General features: G+C 43.6%; 1 protein-coding gene across 1 annotated transcript in view; it reads right to left on the bottom strand.

The window, feature by feature from the left end:
- The window catches only part of cdc73 (cell division cycle 73, Paf1/RNA polymerase II complex component, homolog (S. cerevisiae)), a 341062-nt gene that overhangs the window by 262865 nt on the left and 52886 nt on the right, over positions 1 to 25311 (bottom strand). Inside the window, exon 7 of the mRNA XM_063063850.1 lies at positions 19319 to 19535. Within this exon, the coding sequence (XP_062919920.1) occupies positions 19319 to 19535 (217 nt within the window). The remainder of the gene's footprint in view (positions 1 to 19318; positions 19536 to 25311) is intronic.

Here is a 25311-nt window from a genome sequence, read left to right as displayed (position 1 = left end):
ATAGTATTAATGGCAAGACTCTTGGCAGTGTGGAGGATCAGAGGGATCTTGGGGTCCGAGTCCATAAGACACTCAAGGCTGCTGCACAGGTTGACTCTGTGGTTAAAAAGCATACGGTGCATTGGCCTTCATCAATCGTGGGATTGAGTTTAGGAGCCAAGAGGTAATGTTGCAGCTATATAGGACCCTGGTCAGACCCCACTTGGAGTACTGTGTTCAGTTCTGGTCACCTCACTATAAGCAAGGATGTGGAAACCATAAAGGGTGCAGAGGAAATTTACAAGGACGCTGCCTGGATAGGGCAGCCTCATGAGAACAGGTTGAGAGGTGACCTGATAGAAGTGGTTAGTCAGAGGCCTTTTTCCCAGGGCTGAAATGGCTAGCACGAGAGGGTACAATTTTAAAGTTCTTGGAAGTAGGTACAGAAGCGATGTCAGGGGTAGGTTTTTTTTTAAAAACGCAGAGAGTGGTGAGTGTGTGGAATGGGCTGCCGGCGATGGTGGTGGAGATGGATACAATACGGTCTTTTAAGAAACTCCTGGATAGGTATATGGAGCTCTGAAAAACAGAGGGTATGGGTTACACTGGGTAATTTCTCAGGTAAGAACATGTTCGGCGCAGCTTTGTGGGCCAAAGGGCCGGTATTGTGCTGATGGATTTTTTATGTTTCAGATAAACTGAACATTTTCTCCAAAACAGACATCAAGACTCAATCATTCAGCCTACTTAACTGGATCACATCCAGTGGGTTGTATGTTTACTTTCTCCATAATTGGCATACATTCTCTACAGTGCATACAGCAATAGCTTCTTAAAACTTCTCTGACATGGCCCCTTAATGTCGTAGCCAGAAACGGCAACAGCAGCACAGATCTCTTTTAAGTCACACATCACTCAGACTTGAAAAATTGTATGTCATCGAGCCTTTACCATCATTAAGTTCCTGCTTATACTAGAACTTGTAGAATTTTGAAACAGCCATTAATTCACCGACTACAGAGGATCAGGGAGTTGATTTCTGGCACCTTTTTAAATTATTTGGGAATGGCCAACAAATTCTAATCTCGCTGATGAGGTTCACAAGGATAGAGAAAAAAAGACATTAAAGTTAGATGACTTTTGGGTACACTGCAGCTAAATCATTGCAAAGAGATCCAAGTAACCTCAAACTCTGCAAACTTAAGTATGTTAGGTAAAAGTAAAAAGCTAAAAAACAATTTTGATAAAGAAACATCAAGGAAATTCACTGTGCAAAAATCTCCTGAGGAAGTTTGTACATTTTTTTCTGGGAAATTCACAGCTTACACATTTAATTTTGAAATTAAAAACCCACAATGCAACTTACAGGGATGAAACAACACTGACAATTCAAAACTTCTCTGCAAATTCTGCAAGTTTCCCTTTATAATTAATTCAAATTCTTGAAATGTACAAGCACAGGAAAAAATATTTAATTTGGAGAAAATTGCACATTTTATCTCCATTATTTCCCTATCAATGTTCCTACAATTACAAACAAGTGTTCTCAAAACATCAACAACAAATAAAGACCTGATTAGGACAAAGAAATCAATAGTTTGAGTCTACAATGAGCCATCAGCTGTCACCCTATCCACTCAATTTGTTTTGGAAACAATCAATACAAATTCCTTGCAACACACATAAAAATTGCTGGTGAACGCAGCAGGCCAGGCAGCGTCTATGGGAAGAGGTACAGTCGCCGTTTTGGGCCAAGACCCTTCGTCAGGACTAACTGAAAGAAGAGACAGTAAGAGATTTGAAAGTGGGAGGGGGAGGGGGAGATCCGAAATGATAGGAGAAGACAGGAGGGGGAGGGATGGAGCCAAGAGTTGGAAAGTTGATTGGCAAAAGGGATATGAGAGGATCATAGGACGGGAGGCCTAGGTGAAAGAAAGGGGTGGGGGGGGTAACCCAGAGGATGGGCAAGGAGTATAGTGAGAGGGACAGAGGGAGAAAAAGGAATAAATAGGGTCCCCCTTGTCCTCACCTACCACCCCACCAGCCTCCGGGTCCAACGTATAATTCTCCGTAACTTCCACCACCTCCAATGGGATCCCACCACTAAGCATATTTTTCCCTTCTCTCCTCTCTCTGCCTGCCGCAGGGATCACTCCCTATGCAACTCCTTTGTCCATTCGTCCCCCCATCCCTTCCCACCGATCTTCCTCCTGGCACTTATCCTTGTAAGCAGAACAAATGCTACACATGTCCTTACACTTCCTCCCTCACCACCATTCAGGGCCCCCAGACAGTCCTTCCAGGTGAGGCAACACTTCACCTGTGAGTCGGCTGGGATGATATACTGCATCCGGTGTTCCTGATGCGGCCTTCTATATATATTGGCGAGACCCAACGCAGGCTGGGAGACGGTTTCGCTGAACACCTACGCTCTGTCCGCCAGAGAAAGCAGGATCTCTCAGTGGCCACACATTTTAATTCCACGTCCCATTCCTATTCTGATATGTCTATCCACGGCCTCCTCTACTGTCAAGATGAAGCCACACTCAGGTTGGAGGAACACCACCTTATACTCCGTCTGGGTAGCCTCCAACCTGATGGCATGAACACTGACTTCTCTAACTTCCGTTAATGCCCACCTCCCCTTCATACCCCATCCGATATTTATTTATTATCATTATTAATTTTTTTTCTTCTCTCTCCTTTTTCTCCCTCTGTCCCTCTCACTGTACTCCTTGCCCATCCTCTGGGCTTTCCCCCCTCCCCCTTTCTCCCTCGGCCTCCCGTCCCATGATCCTCTCCCTTCTCCAGCCTCGTATCCCTTTTGCCAATCAGCTTTCCAGCTCTTAGCTCCATCCCTCCCCCTCCTGTCTTCTCCTATCATTTCAGATCTTCCCCCTCCCCCTCTCAAATCTCTTCCTATCGCTTCTTTCAGTTAGTCCTGACGAAGAGTCTCGGCCCAAAACGTCGACTATACCTCTTCCTATAGATGCTGCCTGGCCTGCTGTGTTCACCAGCAATTTTTATGTGTGTTGCTTGAAATTCCAGCATCTGCAGATTTCCTCGTGTTTGCGTTTTTAAATACAAATTCCTTTACTTTGTGCAAAAGGAGTTGATAAAAATCAGTAGTGACAAGTATTTCTCTGGAGTACTTCAATCTTACATTTGGATACTTTTGTTGAGATTTCTCACTGTCCACAATCAATTCAAAAAAAATTAAGAAATTTCTAAAAACTATAGAGACAACTGTACACAACTCCAAAAATCTAAAAGCAATTGAGGCATTGTAATATCTTTCAACCAGAGTTAAAAGTTCTTACAACTTCCCACTTCTTACCAAAGCTGCTCAGAATTCAAATGGATGACCTGTTTACAGTTACTTAAGACTTAATTTGGGAAATATTTTAAGGTTTGCAAATAGAATGTGTTTCTCTAATCTGCATAAAGCAGGCATATAAGTGTCTATACTTTCTGAGCAACACTCTCAGTACGCTGGATGAACTCAGCAGGTCGGGCAGCATCAGTTAGAAACGATGAGTCGACGTTTTGGGCCGGAACCCTTCGTCAGGACTGAAGAATGAAAGATGGGGAAGGATTTGAAGAATGCTTGTAGCATCAGCTGAAAGACCAGTAATTTGAAAGACAAAGGGGTGGGGGAGGGGGAGAACTGACATCAAAACAATGTATAGTAGAAGAAGGAGGCGGAACCATGAGGGAGCTGGGGGAGGGGGTTGAGTGAAATAGGGATAGATTAAGGGAGGGGCAGGGAATTACCGAAAGTTGGAGAATTCTATGTTCATACCAAGGGGCTGAACACTACCTAGATGGTATATGAGGTGTTGCTCCTCCAACCTGAGTTTAGCCTCATCATGGCAGTAGAGGAGGCCATTTATGGACATATCTGAATGGGAATAGGAAGCAGAGTTGTAGTGGGTGGCTACCGGGAGATTCTGTCTGTTGTGGCCGATGGAGTGGAGGTGCTCGACGAAGCGGTCCCCCAATCTGCGTCGGGTTTCACCGATGTAGAGGAGGCCGCACCGGGAGCACCGGATGCAATAGATGACCCCAACAGACTCACAAGTGAAGTGTTGTCTCACCTGGAAGGACTGTTTGGGGCCCTGAATGGTTGCAAGAGATGAGGTGTAGAGAAAGGTGTAGCACTTACACTTACAGTGATAAGTGCCGCGTGGGAGATCAGAGGGGATGGACGTGCGGATAAAGGAGTCGCGGAAGGACCGATCCCTGCGGAAAGTGGAGAGGGGTGGAGGGGGAAAGATAGGCTTAGTGGTGGGGTCCTGTTGAAGGTGGCAGAAGTTGCGGAGGATAATGTGCTGGATCCAAAGGCTGGTGGGGTGGTAGGTAAGGACAAGGGGAACCCTGTCCCTGTTGTGGTTGCAGGAGGATGGGGTGAGGGCCGAAGTGCGGGAAATGGAGGAGATGCAGGTGAGGGCATCATTGATGACGGTAGAAGGGAAACCACGATCCTTAAAGAAAGAGGATATTTGAGATGTCCTGGATAGGAAAGCCTCATCCTCGGAGCAGATGTGGCGGAGACGGAGGAACTGGGAATAGAGAATGGCATTTTTGCATGTGGTGGGGTGGGAAGACGTATAGTTGAGGTAGTTATGAGAGTCAGTGGGCTTGTAGAAGATGTCAGTGGACAGTCTCTCTCCAGAGATGGAGACCGAGACATCGAGAAAGGGGAAAGAAGTGTCTGAGATAGAGCAAGTGAATTTGTGGGCTGGGTGGAAGTTTGAAGTAAAGTCGATGGAATTGACGAGCTCAGCACGGGTGCAGGAAGCGGCATCAATGTAGTCGTCAATGTACCAAAGGAAAAGTTGGGGAGCAATGCCAGAATAGGTTTGAAGCACAGACTGTTCCACATAACCAACGAAGAGGCAGGTGTAGCTGGGTCCCATGCGAGTTCCCATCTGCAGATTATTTTGTGTTTTCTATACTTTCTGAGGAGACTGAGGTCCAACCTGCATAAAGGAAGCACAGAAGCGTCTATACTTTCTGAGAAACTCTGGTTAGGCCACACTTGGAGTACTGTGTCCAGTTCTGGTCACCTCACTATAGGAAGAATGTGGAAGCATTGGAAAGGGTACAGAGGAGATTTATCAGGATGCTGCCTGGTTTAGAAAGTATGTATTATGATCAGAGATTAAGGGAGCTAGGGCTTTACTCTTTGGAAAGGAGGAGGATGAGAGGAGACATGATAGAGGTGCACAAGATAATAAGAGGAATAGATAGAGTGGACAGCCAGCGCCTCTTCCCCAGGGCACCACTGCTCAATACAAGAGGACATGGCTTTAAGTAAGGGGTGGGAAGTTCAAGGGGGATTTTAGAGGAGGGTTTTTTACTCAAAGAGTGGTTGGTGCGTGGAATGCACTGCCTGAGTCAGTGGTGGAGGCAGATACACTAGTGAAGTTTAAGAGACTACTAGACAGGTATATGGATGAATTGAAGGTGGGGGGGTTATATGGGAGGCAGGGTTTGAGGGTCGGCACAACATTATGGGCCGAAGGGCCTGTACTGTGCTGTACTACTCTATGTTCTATGTAAATTGAGGCGTGCAAGGTTGCCATCTCCATTCTAACAATTTTCTACAGGAGCACCATCAAGAGTGTCCTGTCTGGCTGCATCATCGTGTGGTACAGAGGCTGCTCGGTAGCAGGCTGCAAAACCGCCAAGAGGATCACCAAGGTTCCCCTACCTCGCATCCCGCAATCTTTTCATCCACCACCATCAGGAGGTATGCACAGAAGCATCAGGACAGTGAGCTATTTACTGTCGACTGTACTGTTAATGCTTACCTGTGCTGTGCACTTCACGTGCACTTTGAATTATATTTTACATAATGTTTGTGGTAATATTTAGTTTTATGTGCCGTGTGTGATATACGTATTGTGGGTGTATGATGGACCAGAGAAACACTGTTTTGCTTGTTTGTATAAATGGACAGTCAGATGACAATACACAAACTTGAACTTAAACTAAAGAGCAGGCACCAGAGGCAAGGACAACATAGGGGTGGTCATGGGAAGCACAGGAACAGCTACTGAATTGCTTAAAGTCAGTGAACTGTGCCATGTCCAAAGGCTCATCTGAGGCTCTGAATGAATACCCCTCAGTGGTCATGGACTTTATAAAAATATTCGTGAAAGAGACTACCTCTTTCACCCAACAAAATTATTCGGACTTCCTCAACCAGAAGCCCTAAATGAACCAAGAGATCCATAACCTGCTGAGGGCTAATCAATAGCGCTTAGGTTTGGCAAACAAGGAAAGTACAAAAGGTCCACGTACATCTCGAGAAAGCCATCCTGCATGCAACATGGCAATTTTAGACCAACCCCGAATCATTGAAAGATGCTCAACAACTGAGGCAGGGCTTGAATGCTATCACCTCTGATAAAGTAAAACCAAGCAACTTATAAATAAAGGCTGTAATAAACCTAGTCACAAAGGTTCAGAGAGCTACAAAATTATAAGGCTAATAGGAAGGAGCTTAAGAAGGAAATTAAGAGAGCCAGAAGGGGCCACGAGAAGGCCTTGGCGGGCAGGATTAAGGAAAACCCCAAGGCATTCTACAAGTATGTGAAGAGCAAGAGGATAAGATGTGAAAGAATAGGACCTATTAAGTGTGACAGTGGGAAAGTGTGTATGGAACTGGAGGAAATAGCAGAGGTACTTAATGAATACTTTATTTCAGTATTCACTATGGAAAAGGATCTTGGTGACTGTAGTGATGACTTGCAGCAGACTGAAAAGCTTCAGCATGCAGATAAGGTACTCCATGCAAGGCTTATTGAGAAAGTAAGGAGGCATGGGATCCAAGGGGACATTGCTTTGTGGATCCAGAACTGGCTTGCCCATAGAAAGCAAAGAGTGGTTGTAGATGGGTCACAGATGGGTGACCAGTGGTGTGCCTCAGGGATCTGTTCTGGGACCCTTACTCTTCGTGATTTTTATAAATTACCTGGATGAGGAAGTGGAGGGATGAGTTAGTAAGTTTGCTGATGCCACAAAGGTTAGAAATGTTGTGGATAGTGTGGAGGCCTGTCAGAGGTTACAGCGGGACATTGATAGGATGCAAAACTGGGCTGATGGAGTGGCAGATGGAGTTCAACCCAGATAAGAGTGAAGTGGTTCATTCTGGTAGGTCAAATATGATGGCAGAATATAGTATTAATGGTTAAGATTCTTGGCAGTGTGGAGGATCAGAGGGATCTTGGGGTCCAAGTCCATAGGGCACTCAAAGCAGCTGTGCAGGTTGATTCTCCGGTTAAGAAGGTGTACGGTGTATTGGCCTTCATCCATCGTGGAACTGAACTTGGGAGCCGAGAGGTAATGTTGCAGCTATATAGGACCCTCGTCAGACCCCACTTGGGAGTACTGTGCTCAGTTCTGGTCGCCTCACTATAGGAAGGATGCGGAAACCATAGAAAGCATGCAGAGGAGGTTTACAAGGATGTTGCCTGGATTGGGGAGCATGCCTTATAAGAATAGGATGAGTGGACTCGGTCTTTTCTCCTTGGAGCGACGGAGGATGAGAGTTGACCTGACAGAGGTATATAAGATGATGAGAGGCATAGATCGTGTGGATAGTCAGAGGCTTTTTCCCAGGGCTGAAATGATTGCCACAAGAGGATACAGGTTTAAGGTGCTGAAGAGTAGGTACAGAGGAGATGTCGGGTTAAGTTTTTCACTCAGAGAGTGGAGATTGCGTGAAATGGGCTGCCAGCAACAGTGGTGGAGGTGGATAAGATAGGGTCTTTTAAGAGACTTTTAGATAGGTACATGGAGGTTAGTAAAATAAAGGGCTACAGTTAAGCCCAGTAATTTCTAAGGTAGGGACATGTTCAGCACAATTCTGTGGGCCGAAAAGCCTGCATTGTGCTGCCGGTTTTCTATGTTTCTATTTTTCTATATTTCAACAAGGTTTGGCTACCAAATGAGCTCAGAATCTTTTATGCTCACTTTGACCGACAGAATACAGAGGTAACTTCATGAACTCCCACAGCCCTCGATAATCCTGTGATTTTGGTCTCTGAGGCTGATGTAAGAGCATCCTCCAGGAAGGAAAACCCACAGAAAATATTTGGCCCAGACTGTCTACCTGGTCGAGTACTGAAGACCTGTGCTAATCAACTGGCTGGAGCGTTTACTGATATCTTTAACCTCTCACTTCGGCAGTCCGTGGTACCCACTTGCTTCAAGCAGGCTTCAATCATACCAGTACCCAAGAAAAATGCAGTAACCTGCCTCAATGACTATGGTCTAGTAACACTTACATCTACTGTGATGAAGTGCTTTGACAGGCTGGTCATAAAACTTATCAATTCCTGCCTGAGGAGTATCGTAGATTTACTCTAACTTGCCTAGCCCAGCAGATGCCATTTCACTGCCTCTTCATTCAGCTCTGGCACACCTGGATAGAAAAGGTGCATACATCAGGATGTTCTTCATTGAATACAGCTCTGAATTCAACACTATCATCCCCTCAAAACTAATCAATAAGTGTCAAGACCAAGGCCTCAATACCTCCTTGTGCAAATGAATCCTCAGATTTCCTCATCTGAAGACCCCAGTCAGTTCAGATTAACAACATCTCTTCCACAATTATCATAAGTGTACTTAGCCACATACAGGTTTTCCCTCGCTATCCGAAGGTACAGCATTCCTATGAAACCATTCGTAAGCCAAAGTGGCGTAAAGCGAAGAAGCAATTACCATTAACCATATAACAATTACATCACGGAAACAGGCCATCTCGGCCCTTGTAGTCTGTGCCGAACTCTTACTCTTACCTAGTGAGAGTTTATATTAATTTATATGCGAAAATTTTTTGAGCGCTCCCAGACCCAAAAAATAACCTACCAAATCATACCAAACAGCACATAAAACCTAAAATAATATTAAAATATAGTAAAAGCAGGAATGATATGATAAATACACACCCTATATAAAGTAGAAATAATGTATGTACTGTGTAGTTTCACTGAACAGAATCTGGAAGATTTAGCCAAAACCAATTTGTAGAAAAAAAATCGGCATACACACGCATGCGCACACACCTGCCTGCGCAAAGCTTCACAGTCATGGTAGTCTTTCTCAGCGTAAACATAAGTTTAAAGCGGGCGTCTTTTTTCGTAAAAGCAAAAATCCACTTTCGGTTAGAACATAGAACATAGAATAGTACAGCACATTACAGGCCCTATGGCCCACAATGTTGTGCCGACTCTCAAACCCTGCCTCCCATATAACCACCCACCTTAAATTCATCCATATACCTGTCTAGTAGTCTCTTAAACTTCACTAGTGTATCTGCCTCCACCGCTAACTCAGGCAGTGCATTCCACACACCAACCACTCTGAGTAAAAAACCTTCCTCTAATATCCCCCTTGAACTTCCCACCCCTTACCTTAAAGCCATGTCCTCTTGTATTGAGCAGTGGTGCCCTGGGGAAGAGGTGCTGGCTATCCACTCTATCTATTCCTCTTAATATCTTGTACACCTCTATCATGTCTCCTCTCATCCTCCTTCTCTCCAAAGAGTAAAAAGCCCTAGCTCCCTTAATCTCTGATCGTAATCCATACACTCTAAACCAGGCAGCATCCTGATAAATCTCCTCTGTACCCTTTCCAATGCTTCCACATCCTTCCTATAGTGAGGCAACCAGAACTGGACACAGTACTCCAAGTGTGGCCTAACCAGAGTTTAAAGACCTGCATCATTACATCGCGACTCTTAAACACTATCCCTCGACTTATGAAAGCTAACACCCCATAAGCTTTCTTAACTACCCTACCCACCTGTGAGGCAACTTTAAGGGATCTGTGGACATGTACCACCAGATCCCTCTGCTTCTCCACACTACCAAGTATCCTGCCATTTACAAACATACTTTGTACTCTGCCTTGGAGTTTGTCCTTCCAAAGTGTACCACCTCACACTTCTCCAGAGTGAACTCCATCTGCCATTTCTCAGCCCACTTCCACATCTTATCAATGTCTCTCTACAATCCTCGACAATTCTCTACACTACCTACAACACCACCAACCTTTGTGTCATCTGCAAACTTGCCAACCCACCCTTCTACCTCCACATCAAGGTCGTTAATAAAAATCACAAAAAGTAGAGGTCCCAGAACAGATCATTGTGGGACACCACTAGTCACAATCCTCCAATCTGAATGTACTCCCTCCACCACGACCTTCTGCCTTCAGCAGACAAGCCAATTCTGAATCCACCTGGCCAAACTTCCCCGGATCCCATGCCTTCTGACTTTCTGAATAAACCTACCGTGTGGATCCTTGTCAAATGCCTTACTAAAATCCATATAGATCACATCCACTGCATTACCCTCATCTGTATGCCTGGTCACCTCCTCAAAGAACGCTATCAGGCTTGTTAGACACAATGTGCCCTTCACAAAGCCATGCTGACTGTCCCTGATCAGACCATGATTCTCTAAATGCCCACAGATCCTATCTCTAAGAATCTTTTCCAACAGCTTTCCCACCACAGATGTAAGGCTCACTGGTCTATAATTACCCGGACTATCCCTACTAACTTTTTTGAACAAGGGGACAACATTTGCCTCCCTCCAATCCTCCGGTACCATTCCTGGGGACAACAAGGCCAAAAAGCTCCTAGCCAGAGGCTCAGCAATCTCTTCCCTCGCCTTGTGGAGCAGCCTGGGGAATATTCCGTCAGGCCCCGGGGACTTATTCGTCCTAATATATTTTAACAACTCCAACACCTCCTCTCCCTCTATATCAACATGCTCCAGAACATCAACCTCACTCATATTGTCCTCACCATCATCCAGTTCTCTCTCATTAGTAAACACTGAAAGAAGTATCCATTGAGGACCTCGTTCACTTCCACAGCCTCCAGGAACATCTTCTCACCTTCATCTCTAATCGGTCCTACCTTCTCTCCTGTCATCCTTTTGTTCTTCACATAATTGAAGAATGCCTTGGGGTTTTCCTTTACCCTACTCGCCAAGGCCTCCTCATGCCCCCTTCTTGCTCTTCTCAGCCCCCTCTTCAGCTCCTTTCTTGCTTCCCTATATTCCTCAATAGACCCATCTGATCTTTGCTTCCTGAACCTCATGTATACTGCCTTTTCCACCTCACTTGTCACCCTACCATTCTTCATCTTCGTCACCAGGACAAATTTATCCCTAACATCCTGCAAGAGATCTCTAAACATTGACCACCTGTCCATAGTATATTTCCCTGCAAGAACATCATCCCAATTCACACCCGCAAGTTCTAGCCTTATTGCCTCATAATTTGCCCTTCCCCAATTAAAAATTTTCCTGTCCTCTCTGATTCTATCCTTTTCCATGATAACGCTAAAGGCCAAGGAGCGGTGGTCACTGTCCCCCAGATGCTCACCCACTGAGAGATCTGTGACCTGACCCAGTTCGTTACCTAGTACTAGATCTAGTATGGCATTCCCCCTAGTCGGCCTGTCAACATACTGTGACAGGAATCCATCCTGGACACACTTAACAAACTCTGCCCTGTCTAAACCCTTGGAACTAATCAGGTGCCAATCAATATTAGGGAAGTTAAAGTCACCCATGATAACAACCCTATTATTTCTACACCTTTCCAAAACCTGCCTCCCAATCTGCTCCTCTGTATCTCTGCTGCTACCAGGGGGCCTAAAGAATACCCCTAACAAAGTAACTGCTCCCTTCCTGTTCCTGACTTCCACCCATACTGACTCAAAAGAGGATCTTGCTACATTACCCACCCTTTCTGTAGCTGTAATGGTATCCCTGACCAGTCATGCCACCCCTCCTCCCCTTTCCCCCCACCTCTATCCCTTTTAAAGCACTGAAATCCAGGAATATTGAGAATCCATTCCTGCCCTGGTGACAGCCAAGTCTCTGTAATGGCCACTACATCATAATTCCATGTATGTATCCAAGCTTTCAGTTCATCACCTTCGTTCCTGATGCTTCTTGCATTGAAGTACACACACTTTAGCCCTTCTACCTTACTACCTTTACACCCTTTATTCTGCTTCTCTTTCCTCAAAGCCTCTCTATATGTTACATCTGGCGAAAAGAGGTACTAATGTAGGTCTTTCGTAAAAGTGAAGTAGCATAAAGTGAACGCTCATAAAGCGGGGGGACACCTGCACTCCTAAGTATAAAGCGAGTAAAGTGGGGGCCAAGTACAACTCCAGTGCCATAGTTAAGTTTGCTGACAACACCATTGTTGTTAGCTGAATCAACATATAGGAGGGAGATTGAAAAATTGGTTGTCTGGTGTCACAAAAACAACTTTTTATTCAACATCAGCAAAACAAAAGAGTTGACTAACTGAAAAAGAAACCAGAGGTCCACGAGCCAGTCCTCATCAGGGGATCAGACATGGAGCGGGTTGAGATGTTAAAGGATTAAAGGGGTTGGGAAAATGATTTTCAGGCTCTCGTTAAAAAAAAAAGTTGCTGCAGACTTCTATCTGTTCTGGCTGAAGGTCCTTCCATTAGCTTTGTATCATATGAGGATTACTCCCCATTCCACTACTGGAGTATCAGCAGCTGAAATTGTATATGGACATCCCGGAAGGACCCCATGGGATGCTAACACACAGCCTCCCACCCAAGTTGACCTTAATGTTATGGGGGATGAACTGCAAAGGTATTTCAAACAATTAACATCCTCTCGAAAGTTACTTCATTCTCAGGTGCAGGAGGCGTTTAAGCCACAGGAAAAACCAGAGGCGGAGTGGCCAGATTTGAAAATTGGGAGATTCGGTACTGATAAGGGATTGGAAGCGCCCCAAGCTTGGACCCCAGTGGGAAGGACCTTTTCAGATCCTTCTCCAAACCCCCAAAGCAGTAAAAGTACAAGGTCACGACTGGTGGATTCACCTGAGCAATTGGGAGCGATGGTCGCCAGACGAAGTGATTGTTGTTGGACTTGGACTCTTTATATTTGTACTATCAGATACTTTGGAAAATAATCTCTTTTATGAAACGCATATGCGATTATATGGTAATAGAACTGTATGTTACCCCTTAGTTCAATCTGTGGAGGCACTATTCGTGGCTAACCCATCTGAAAGGAGGTGGGAGGATTTAGTGGAAGAGGATAGGTCAGGCAGAGACTGTAAAGGTGATAAGGGAAGATTTACAAGAGGTAGTAGGGGACGGTGTGTGGAAAGTCTGAATGGTACCTCTGGGTGGACCTCTGAGAACTGGCAATCCAAGTGCTGGAGAACTCGGTCCTGGCTAAAGGCACGAATGCAACGAAATGATGATTGGGAAGAGGGACGTTGGGTCACTAACTGTAGCTGTAGGGGCATCCAAGGCTACCCTTTCTGTTTCCGGGGATTAGGATGGAGGTGTGTAATTGCCAAAGTCCCTAAGAACATCCTCTGCATTGAAAAGCGGTGTCTGAATCATGATTGCAGAATAAAACAAGGGAAGTTTTCATGCACCTGTACTCAAAAAAGGTGTGTTTCCCTACCCAAAGGGTGTCAGTATGTATGTGGTCATTGTTCTCATAGAATTTTTTGAGGATGTAACTAGTAGAGTGGATAGGGGAGAACCAGTGGATGTGGTATATTTGGATTTTCAAAAGGCTTTTGACAAGGTCCCACACAGGAGATTAGTGTGCAAACTTAAAGCACATCGTATTGGGGGTATGGTATTGATGTGGATAGAGAATTGGTTGGCAGACAGGAAGCAATGAGTGGGAATAAACAGGACCTTTTCAGACTGGCTGGCAGTGACTAGTGGGGTACCACAAGGCTCAGTGCTGGGACCCCAGTTGTTAACAATATATATTAATGACTTAGATGAGGGAATTAAATGCAGCATCTCCAAGTTTGCAGATGACACGAAACTGGGTGGCAGTGTTAGCTGTGAGGAGGATGCTAAGAGGTTGCAGGGTGACTTGGATAGGTTAGGTGAGTGAGCAAATTCATGGCAGATGCAATTTAATGTGGATAAATGTGAAGTTATCCACTTTGGTGGCAAAAACTGGAAAACAGATTATTATCTGAATGGTGGCCGATTAGGAAACGGGGAGGTGCAACGAGACCTGGGTGTCATTGTACACGAGTAATTGAAAGTGAGCATGCAGGTACAGCAGGCGGTGAAAAAGGCAAATGGTATGCTGGCTTTCATAGCAAGAGGATTCGAGTACAGAAGCAGGGAGGTACTACTGCAGTTGTACAAGGCCTTGGTGAGACCACACCTGGAGTATTGTGTGCAGTTTTGGTCCCCTAATCTGAGAAGAAGCTTCACCAGATTGATTCCTGGGATGGCAGGACTTTCATATGATGAAAGACTGGATCGACTAGGCTTATACTCGTTGGAATTTAGAAGATTGAGGGGGGATCTTATTGAAACATATAAAATCCTAAAGGGATTGGACAGGCTGGATGCAGGAAGACTGTTCCTGATGTTGGGGAAGTCCAGAACGAGGGGTCACAGTTTGAGGATAAAGGGGAAGCCTTTTAGGACGGAGATGAGGAAAAACTTCTTCACACAGAGAGTGGTGAATCTGTGGAATTCTCTGCCACAGGAAACAGTTGAGGCCAGTTCATTGGCTATATTTAAGAGGGATTTAGATATGGCCCTTGTGGCTAAAGGGATCAGGGGGTATGGGGTGAAGGCTGGTACAGGGTTCTGAGTTGGATGATCAGCCATGATCATACTGAATGGCGGTGCAGGCTCGAAGGGCTGAATGGCCTACTCCTGCACCTATTTTCTATGAATGTTCTATGAATGACCTTGCAATCCTTGTTTCACCAGCAAGATGTGGTAATTTAATTACATTCTGTCTAAAAAATGTGGAAATAAGGTTGAAAAATGAGGAACTACCTCATCTTGCACATTGTCTGACTTAGACGGCCTTTGGCCTTTTAAGATAACTAAGGGGTCTTTGTCTCAAAATACCACTATTGCTGGGCATGTGACTATGGGGGTAGCTAAAAAATTGTCTCCTGCTACATGACAAAAAGGGTATAAAAAGACACTGTATCTGTGTGCTTCAGAGAGAGAGACCACCGGTACAGGCCCTGTGTGTGCCTAAGAAGTGCTCTCTCTCCAGTAGCAAGCTACTAATAAAAAAGCTGTTGCTTTATCCTCTGTAGTACTGTTTGTTCTAGCATCGGGTTACGGGTAATAATTAGAAGCAAGGTTTAACAGGGTCAGTTATTTTAAATTCCTCGGCATTATCATTTGAGAGGATGGGTCCAGCACATAGTGTAAATCCCATTAAAAAAAAGGCACAGCAGTGCCTCTACTTTCTTAGAAATTTACAAAGATTTGGCAAGTCGTCTAAAACTTTGACAAACTGGTGTACTGAATGGTATGGAAACACTGGTACCTTTGAATGGAAAATCCTACAAAAAATAGTAGATATAGCCAGTCCGTCGCAGGTAAAGTCCTTCCCACCATTGAACACGTTCACAAGGAGCAATGGCTCGGGAAAGTAAAAAGGACTCCCACCAACCAGACTATGTTCTCTTCTCATTGCTGCCATCAGGAAGTACAGGAACCTGATTGTTACCCAGCATACATCAGGCTCCTGAACCAGAGTGGACAACTTCACTCACCTCAACACTGAACTGATTCCACATCCAATGGGCCCACTTTCAAGCACTCTACAACTCATGTTCTCAATATTATTTATCATGTATCTATTAGTTTTTTTCTGTATTTGCATAATTTGTCATCTTTTGTACATTGGTTGTTTGTCATCTTTTCATTGATTCTATTGTGTTTCTTTGTATCTACTGTTAATGCTCACAAGAAAATAAATCTCAGTGTAGTATATGGTGACAAATATGTATTGTACTTTGATAATAAATTTACTTTTACTTTGAAGATGTTTCCTGCAAACTCTAATCACATTAGTTGGAACAAATGCACTTGTAAAAACATTAAATGTCTCAATTCACTGCTTTAATTGATGAGGCCCAACCATGTTTTAATTCTTGCAATTTGCAATTTATAATTTCTAAGAGCATAAGAAGGAATCTTGTCAGAATCAGACATTTCCCTCATTGTTGATGTTAGGATAATTGATCTTTGAAGTCAAGATCCACAATTCTTTTAGAGGATCAGAATAGCATTTGTTCACTCTTAAGCTTCACTTTTCATCATCATGTCATCAAACAGACATCAAATCTCACTGAGGGATTAGCAGTAAGAAGCATTAGCAGTTTTAAATTTCTGCATGTCAACATTTCTGAGAACCTGTGTTGGGCCGGATACATTTATGCAATCATGAAGAAGACCTACCAGCAGCACTACTTCATTAAGAGTTTGAGATGTGATACATCAAAGGCTCTTGCAAATTTCTATGGAAATATAGTGGAAAACATTCTGACTGATTGCATCACAGTCCCGTACGGAGGCTCCATTGCATAGGGTTGCAAGAAGCTGCAGAGGATTGTAAACTCTGGCAGCTTCATCATGGGCATAACCCTTCCCACCACCGAAGACATCTTCAAAAGTCGGTGACTCAAGAAGAAGGCATACATCATTAAGGACCCTCACCATGCCCTCTTTTTGTTACTACCATCGAGGGATTGTAGCAGAGCCTAAGGACACACACTGAATGATTCAGGAACTGCTTTTTCCCTTCTGTCATCAGATTTATTTATAGTCCATGAACATAACTAATATTTCCCCTTTTTAGGCAGTATTTATTTAGTTCGCAATACAGAGTAAATTTATGCCTCTGCACTCTATCACTGCTGCTGCAAAACAACGATTGCACATCATATAAGACAGTGATAATAAAGTCTGATCCTGAAGTCCAAGAACATTTATTTAATTGTATTGAAGTCAAATAATAAGAGCTTTCTTAAATGAAAGTGACAATATCTTTGAGAATTTTCAGTCATCAGCTGATGTATCAAATCAATTTTCACTTAAATCTTTTGCAATTTCTACAATGGTTTGAACATTTTAGAGAAGTACCAGAAATTCCACAAGCGGCAACTGCTAAAGAATAACTATGATAACTATTAGGAAGTTTAAGATTCTCTGTTTGCAAGAGTACAAAAATCTAAACTTTGATCTAAACCCTAGAGCTGTCAATCAGACTTCAGTCATGGAATCCAACATGAAGGCCCAACTTCCTAAAACTCTTAGCTGCAGTAAATGTGTGTTCGTGAAACACCCTTAATTTCAGTGGAGAAATAGCTCTGAAAAAATCAGGTAAGTTTCAGGTAATTGACCTTTCTTGAATTAACATATGTTTTTAATTGCTTCTGCATTATTTTTAAAGTAAAACATTTTCAATCTCAAAAATTATAATTTTTTTGAACTTTCGATGTTACATTAATGATACATTCAAAGTGTTTAATAGCTCTGACATGCTATTAAGCCTGAAAATGTAGTTTAGTTTATTAAAGCACTTTTATGGAAAAGGCTCCTTCAAACGCCAGCATGTGATAAGATCTACAAAAAGAAAAGGTGCATGGTGCCTCATCAGTCAGATCAGTACCAGCTTCATGAGTTCAGTTATGCCAATTTTTGTTTTCAGGTATAATCAGTAGAGAGGAGGGCTCCCATAAGATTCCAGGTTAACTTTCCTAATTATATTTCCAGATTTAGTTTAGTGGAGGGCAAGTCTCATTTGTAGGTGCAATCCATTTCCATAAATAAAAATTAAGCTCACTGAGTGAAATAAGGAATACTACATTTAAAGAGGTGCAATCGAAGGGTCTCGGCCTGAAACGTCGACTGCAACTCTTCCTACAGATGCTGCTTGGCTTGCTGCGTTCACCAGCAACTTTGATGTATGTTGCTTGAATTTCCAGCATCTGCAGAATTCCTGTTGTCTACATTTAAAGAGGTGTCTTTTGTGAATAAGACCTTAAATTGAGACTACATCAACATCTTAAGCAAAAGAAGATTCAATAGTACCACGCTAAAGAGAAGTTATCCTGTTGTTCAGCCAATAACTATTGTTTAATCCAAAAATCAAATTACCTGACAATTCCTACATTATGGGGGTTTGACAGATGCAATTTGGACCCTGAATTTCTATTTTAATTACAATGAGAGGTATTTCATTGATAGTAGAAACTTGAGAATGAAGTAGTAAATGGTGTCATTTTTAAATATATATTTTTTAAAATCCTTAACCATCATATGAGATTTGATTCACACCATGTCAAGCAAATTAAGTGGAAAAACAAACGAAATTGTCACATTATGAAGAAACAGCTCTGATGCATTTGATTCACAAGTACAATCTTCCATGACTTCTGCCAAAAGCATTCAATTTTTGTTACTATTATAACAGCTTAAAACTGGCCAAGATAGAAACTTAAACTAAAATTTCTTCTCCCTCTTAGGAATAATATCCAAATCAATCTACTATATCTGTACATGGCTTTTTTCCACATACAGGTGAGTGACTTCAACTTTATCAATTGAGGGATCATACAGAATTCTTTCAATTTAGTCATTCCTCAGATGTTTATCCCAGTTCTTCCTCTGCTGAATAATTATGTGCAAATCGTGATCCTAACCAATGGGTCTGCCACAGACTGGAGTCAATCAACGCTGTATCAACCCTCTTCTCAGCCTTTCTTATTTCATTACTGTTAATCTAAAAATGAAAAGGAAACGACTGAACATTTGTCACCTTTACTCCTGAACCAAGGTCACCCCAGCTTTTAATATTGATTTATAGTTAGAATACACCTGTATCATGTCAATAATTTCCATGTCACTGTTGATTCCTTCACTGAAGCATAAAAAGGCCTTCTATGAAGTATCTGGAAGACAAAAGGCCCAATCTGCCAAGCTTGCAGTACAAAATGTTTCCCTCCCAAATCAAGATCTACAATGAGATCACTTTTCAAACCTTGGGGCTGCTTCTCAGTGAAGGCTGACATCAACAATTAAATTAAGAAATTGAAGATCAAACCTCAAGCATTTCAACAAGCTCAGTCTATCGGCCAGCAGTGAGCCTCACCTCCAGTAAGTTTTGGAAGCACATACAACTTACGATGCAAAACCACTATTATATCCACAAAATCCTCCGTAATCATTAAAAGATAGACCAAACAATCTCAGCATCCTCTCTCGGGTTAGCATCACCAGCATCAAAGCTCTGATCACACTCCAGCCACATCATCCTGGACACTAAAACCAAGCAATCTGACCCATGCTCCAACAGGGCAGGAGATTTCCAGAACAAAAACAGTCCAAGTGCATTCTCAAAATCACATAGATAAAAACATAATAACCTTACGAATCAAATATGTGCTGTGATCTTTGTGAGCTTAAAAAATAAAACACAATCATATGACTTAATTCACCTAAACTCACCTTGCCAGTGCTTTGGAGAATGGTAGTTCTTGTTCGCCACACTCTCTCTCTACTGACAATATCTCTGGTTACATCTACTTCAGAATCTACAAAACTTCTTTGTTTCAAAGCTGCAATGTCATCATCCAGATCTGTCTTAATAGTAGACCGTTTTTTTGCCATGATCTTAGCTTTAATAGCGGCAATCTTTTCCACTGACATTGCCTCTGATAATGACCTAGAATCACAAAAAAATCAAACCTAAAAAAAAATTCCCACATTCTTTAATGTAAATCTGTAATCTACATGAGTAATCCAATTTGAACATTGAGCTATTATATTTTGTTACAAGATAAGAAGATATTAATGAGAAATTTGATTTTAAAGTCAGCACAAAATAAACTTCTTGGAATATTTTCTACAAAAAAGAGCAAGCATACTGTGATTTTAAATACTATTTATACATTCATAACAGAAAAACCTCAGTATAATATTTTTATAACATCTGTCATTCTGCAAACTAAAAAAAATACACTTAAAGATCCACAAAACCAATAATAAATGATCATTTAATCTGCTTTTGTTATGTTGAATGAGCAAATTTAATCAAAACACAAAAAATGTGCTTATTTTGGATTGTACCACCAGCTCTCGCATAAACAAATGGCTTGGTTTAATTACCACTCTGAAAGAAAATGCTGACAATAATTGATGTATAGGTGAAACCTTCTGTTATGTGCTCCAGCTTTAATGCAGTGAGTAAATCTAAATTCTTCCTTAAAAGTCAAGTTGCCACCATTGATCTAGGCAAATATTTTAAGGACATGTCAAATGCCCAATCTTAGTTTCATCTTGTCCTGCCAAAAAAAACTATAAACCTTAAGTAGACAAAAGGCTACTAACAAGAAATATTAATTCTATATCCCAATTAATAAATGTTGCTAGCCCTGCTGAATCACATATATTTTTATTTGAGTGCTAGCTGTTAGAGTGGATTTCTTTTTGGGTAGATGATTTGTTTACACTTAAATGACTTTGGCCACCAGACTTCTATTTTAACTGTTTGACAAAGGACTGTGGATTGAGTCCACCACAATGGGCTTCCTAAAAGGTGTAAATACCAGAGATGCTTCTGGTGCCTGATGCTGTAGTTTCGAAGACAGTATTATCTATACATTATAAATATTAATTGTCTTCTATGTTAGCACGTAAAATGTCAAATAAATGTATTATGGATTGAACTAAAGGCCGTGGATACCAACTCAGACACGTTGGCGTCAGAAGGATGAAATCCGAAGGTGTGATATTTGTATGTAACTTCAAAAGGAAGCATTGTCTGTAACTTTTTAAGTAGTGATTGCCTTTGTGTTTAGCATATAAATATCGAGCCCACATTTAGCTAGCAGACCTTTCTGCAGAAAGCGTCTCAGTACGTAGATACCTGCTGTACCTTGTTGTGTCGAATAAAGGAGCTGCTTTGTATCTACCAGTGACTCTCTCTCTCCAGTAATTTCAACCACGCTACAACATTTGGTGTCAGGAGTGGGATACCTTCGTGACCCGTCATATGGCCAGCGTGCCAAGCAGTCTTAAGTTGGTGAGTATTTTTCTAAAGTAACACTCACACTTGGATTTGTTCAGTCAGAGGTATCATGAACGTGGAGAGCGGAACTGGTAGATATTAAAGTAGTGTGAGCATGTGTGTTTATGTGTGAGCAATCTTTGCATGTTAACTTGGTGAGAGTTGGACCACCAGTTGCGAAGGGTGGTAACCAACGGTACGGTTCGGGACGCCAGAGTAGGGGCGTGTATACTCGTTCGGGGAGCTGCATTTTAGTGTATGCGTGTGCAAGTGTGATACAAAGGAATACAACAGGCATTATGAGTTCAGGTACCCAAAGGTGGCAGATTGTGGAATACATACTCTGTGGTTTTAAGTATATACTGTTTAACTGCTACCCGTCTATGACATTTTGCGCAGTGTGGGGATATCTCAGGGAGAGGTTTTACCCAGATTGATCTACCAGAGTGGCACCTATTGAGGTCAGGCAACGTCAGGTTGAGAACCCTGATGATCCGAGCCAACCCTTGACCTTGATTACAACTATTTATAAGCCCTTCACCCCAGGGAGAAACAGAGCATTTTGTCCGAGTTGCTGTCACTTAAAGTTGCCTGTGGGAATTCAGAATTCTGGCGCAAACTCGAGGAAATGGTTGAAATTCACCAGATGCACCCCAAAAATACACACGTGTTAGTGAAAGCAAAGTGGCCAAGGAACATGTGGGACAGTATCGCCCAGGGGGTGCGGGATGGTACATGGGCAACTACCAGGAGCGCCAGTAATGAAGAAAGATATCGCTCTTTTAAAGGGGAAGTGACGCAGCGGCTGGAGGGAGGCGAGAGTAGCTGGGAAATGATAATGGCAGTGATTCAAAAGGCTGACGAGATAGCCATGGATTACGCAGAACGTAAATACTGAGTGTACGAGGAGTATTCCGGGTTGGATAACCAAGGGAGGGATGGCCTAGTCGTCCTAAAAATGCTGAAGGAAGGCCTGAGCTCAGCCCACCAAGAAGTTTTAGATTTAGGCATAATGGTAGGGTCCAACCACTCTGAGATAGTTTCACGGGCCAGTGAGATAGACCAATGAAAAGGCAAGAGAAATTGTAAAGTGGGTATAGTGGATGCAGCTGCTGTGATGTCCCGGAGAGTTTGCTTTGCTTGCCGGCAGCCAGGCACCTAGCAAAGGACTGTTGGACCAGGTATAAGACAGTGAAGGAGTTGACATGCTACAGCTGTGGCCTATTGGGACATGGCTGGAGACAGTGTCCAAAAGGGAGGGGGAAAACCCAGGCAAAGGTCACAGCAGACACCCAGTCACTCACCCCATCAGCTACCAGTCTGACTGTCAATCAGATTAAAGAGTTAGTGACAGCGCCTCTTAAGGCAGAAAAGGATGTGGCAGCGGGCTCCACCGCCAGCTCTGATGACTCACGGATGTACATAACGGCTTTGTTAGGGGGACAGCAATGCAATATATTAGTGGACACGGGGGCACCTGTATCAATAACAGACTTGCCCTTACCAAAAACCGGACAGGCCAGTTATCTCAGGGGTGTAGGAGGAAAAACAGTAATAGCAGAAAGAAGCAAGAAGCAAATACTAGAAATTGGGGGAGTGCAGCTTCCAGTGTATTTTTGGGATGTCCAAATAATGAAGGCACGATCATTGGAATAGATATCCTAAGGGAAGCAGGAGCTGTTATAGATTCAGGAAAAGGAGAAATAATATGGACGAGTCAGGGACAGTGAATGCGTACAACCAACAGAATACACGGCCTGGATAGCATAGGCGCAGCGGCCCCGATCATTAGAGAAAGGGGCCAGGACGGTGTCTATGGGTTACTTTGTCAGCAGTTCCCAGCAGTATGGGCAAGAGACAAGCAAGATTGTGGGCAGGTAAAGATAGACCCAGTTAAAATAGAGGAGGGTCTGTATAAACCCCCTAAGCAGGACCCTATACAAATTGACACACTGACCGCTGTTAAGGGTATAGCCAAGGAACAAAAACACCAGGGGATACTCAGAGAGACTGCAGCCATTCCAGAACATAAAGTTTTCCCTCCGAGGGCAGACATTACTGCAAATAAAGCAGCAGAGGAACAAGAGGCAATTGAAATTGCAAGTGTGCAGGAGGAAACAACAGAAGCCAGCTTAGTAAAATTATATGAAGAGGTAGAGGCAGAAGAGAAGGAAAAACGGAGGAGAAAAGGAGCAAAGGAGGGACCAGATGGGTACTGGACACATGGGGAGGAAACAGTCGCGGTGGCCCCACATTGTATTAGACAGATACTACTGAAGTTATATCATGGGGTGATGCATCATGGAAGGCAGAGCATGATCACAACACTCCGGTAGGACTGGTGGTGGCCAGGGATGGGCAAGGATGTTGAGAAATTCTGCTGCTATTGTATCATTTGTGCCCAGCATAACTCTGGTAAGGGCAGCAAGCTACAGCTGGCAGATCAGCCTCGGCCGAGGGGACCCGGGGAAAACATCCAGATAGACTTCACAGGGCCCCTGCCAAAAAGCAGGGGAAGAAGCTACATTCTAGAAATTATGGATCACTTCACCTGGTGGGTAGAGGCTTTCCCAACAAGGGACTGCACCACCCACACCGCTGCATGGGGAACTCCAGTTCAGGTGGATTCAGATCAGGGAACATATTTCACAGGGAAAGTGATGAAGGAAATGTGCCGACTGCTAGGGATTCGACAACGATTCCACGTACCTTACCACCCCCAGAGTTCAGGGATGGTAGAAAGGATGAACCGAACAATCAAGAATGCGTTAGCCAAAGCTATAGCTGAGACAGGAAAGACATGAGTGGATGTATTACCAGGAATCTCGATGAGATTGCGCGCAACCCCGAACCGCATTTTGGGTCTCAGCCCCTACGAATTATTGATGGGGGAGCAATGCGACTCCCTTATGGAGTAATTACGGGTTGCGGGGAGCCTGGGGCTTACAGGGATAGAATGACCCAATATGTGAAAGACCTTGGTAACCAGCTTAAAGTATTAGAGGACTGAGCGAAACAGCAGCAGCAAATCACTGATCAGAAAGAGCCAGAGGGAAAGGGAATAGCTCTTCCACAGCCTGGCGACCAAGTTATGGTGAGGGTGCTGCCAGAAAGGCCAGGATTTGCTCCCAGGTGGACAGGACCACAGAGAGCACTCAAACTGTGTACAGACTCGGTGAGGCAGCCAGTGGAAAACCTGGACTCAGGTTAAAGCATACAACTCACCCTCTTGTTGCTCCCACAGACGGAGTGGGGAACCAAATGTACCCAGTAACTATGTAATTACAGAGAACCTAAGAGAGGAACACCAGCCGGCCATGCCAGACCTGACCACAGCTGATGAAAACATACCCGGAGAAAACAAAGGCAGAAAACGCCGAGAGCGTGGCAGAAGACACTGAGAACGTTTTGGAAAACCATGAATAGCCTGCTAAAGTGTGATGACAATGGTACTCTATAAAGAAGGCTGGTTGCTGAAGGTAGGTGATTAATTTTATACCATAATATAGAAATTTATTGGGAAGTAGACGGGGAGGGATTTCTCAGTTAAAGCAGAGACGGCAAGTTCCACCATTTCGATGGCATTTCAGAATGCACACGGCATCTGGAAGCAGTCACCCCAGTCTGAGGAATTGGGCCCTTTTCAGCAGTTGGGCCAGTGATCGACCGGGCAGTTCGGAAGGGGGTGCCACCAGGGAGAGGTCCTTGCAGACGTTTACGTAGAGGCCACCCCAACCCCTTCCTGTACATCGATGAGAGAGCCTGTGGGTGCTCCTGGAAGGAGAGTTTCAGTGACCAGAGGATAAAGGGCTGAAGACAAAGAAATGTGATTAAGATGCAGTCAGCCTGCAGGGAAAGAGCAGGCACACGAAAGGAGCCACATTCCTAAAGACTTGGAACAGCCTCTCTGCTTAACATCTGGTAGGTAATGCGAGGATAGATATCGAGGTACATAAAATTGGAGGGGAATTTCAAGACAGGGCATTTTTGCTGCCCTATTTGAGCAGATCCTCCAAGGTTGGCCTTTCCTGATACAAATTTAATTTGTCCAGGAGGGCCAAGAGAAGGGACTGTTAAGAGTGGATTTCTTTTTGGGTAGATGATTTGTTTACAGACAAATACGGACTATAGAAGTACACCTACGGACAGAGCGTAGGTGTACTGCGTCCGGTGCTCCCGATGTGGCCTTCTATATATTGGCGAGACCCGACGCAGACTGGGAGACCATTTTGCTGAACACCTACGCTCTGTCCGCCAGAGGAAGCAGGATCTCCCAGTGGCCACACATTTTAATTCCACATCCCATTCCCATTCTGACATGTCTATCCACGGCCTCCTCTACTGTAAAGATGAAGCCACACTCAGGTTGGAGGAACAACACCTTATATTCCGTCTGGGTAGGCTCCAACCTGATGACATGAACATTGACTTC

The sequence above is a fragment of the Mobula hypostoma genome, chromosome 12, assembly GCF_963921235.1.
Source record: "Mobula hypostoma chromosome 12, sMobHyp1.1, whole genome shotgun sequence".
NCBI lineage: Eukaryota > Metazoa > Chordata > Chondrichthyes > Myliobatiformes > Myliobatidae > Mobula > Mobula hypostoma.
The sequence above is the reverse complement of the archived record's forward strand: the minus strand, read 5'-3'. Positions and strand labels throughout refer to the sequence as shown.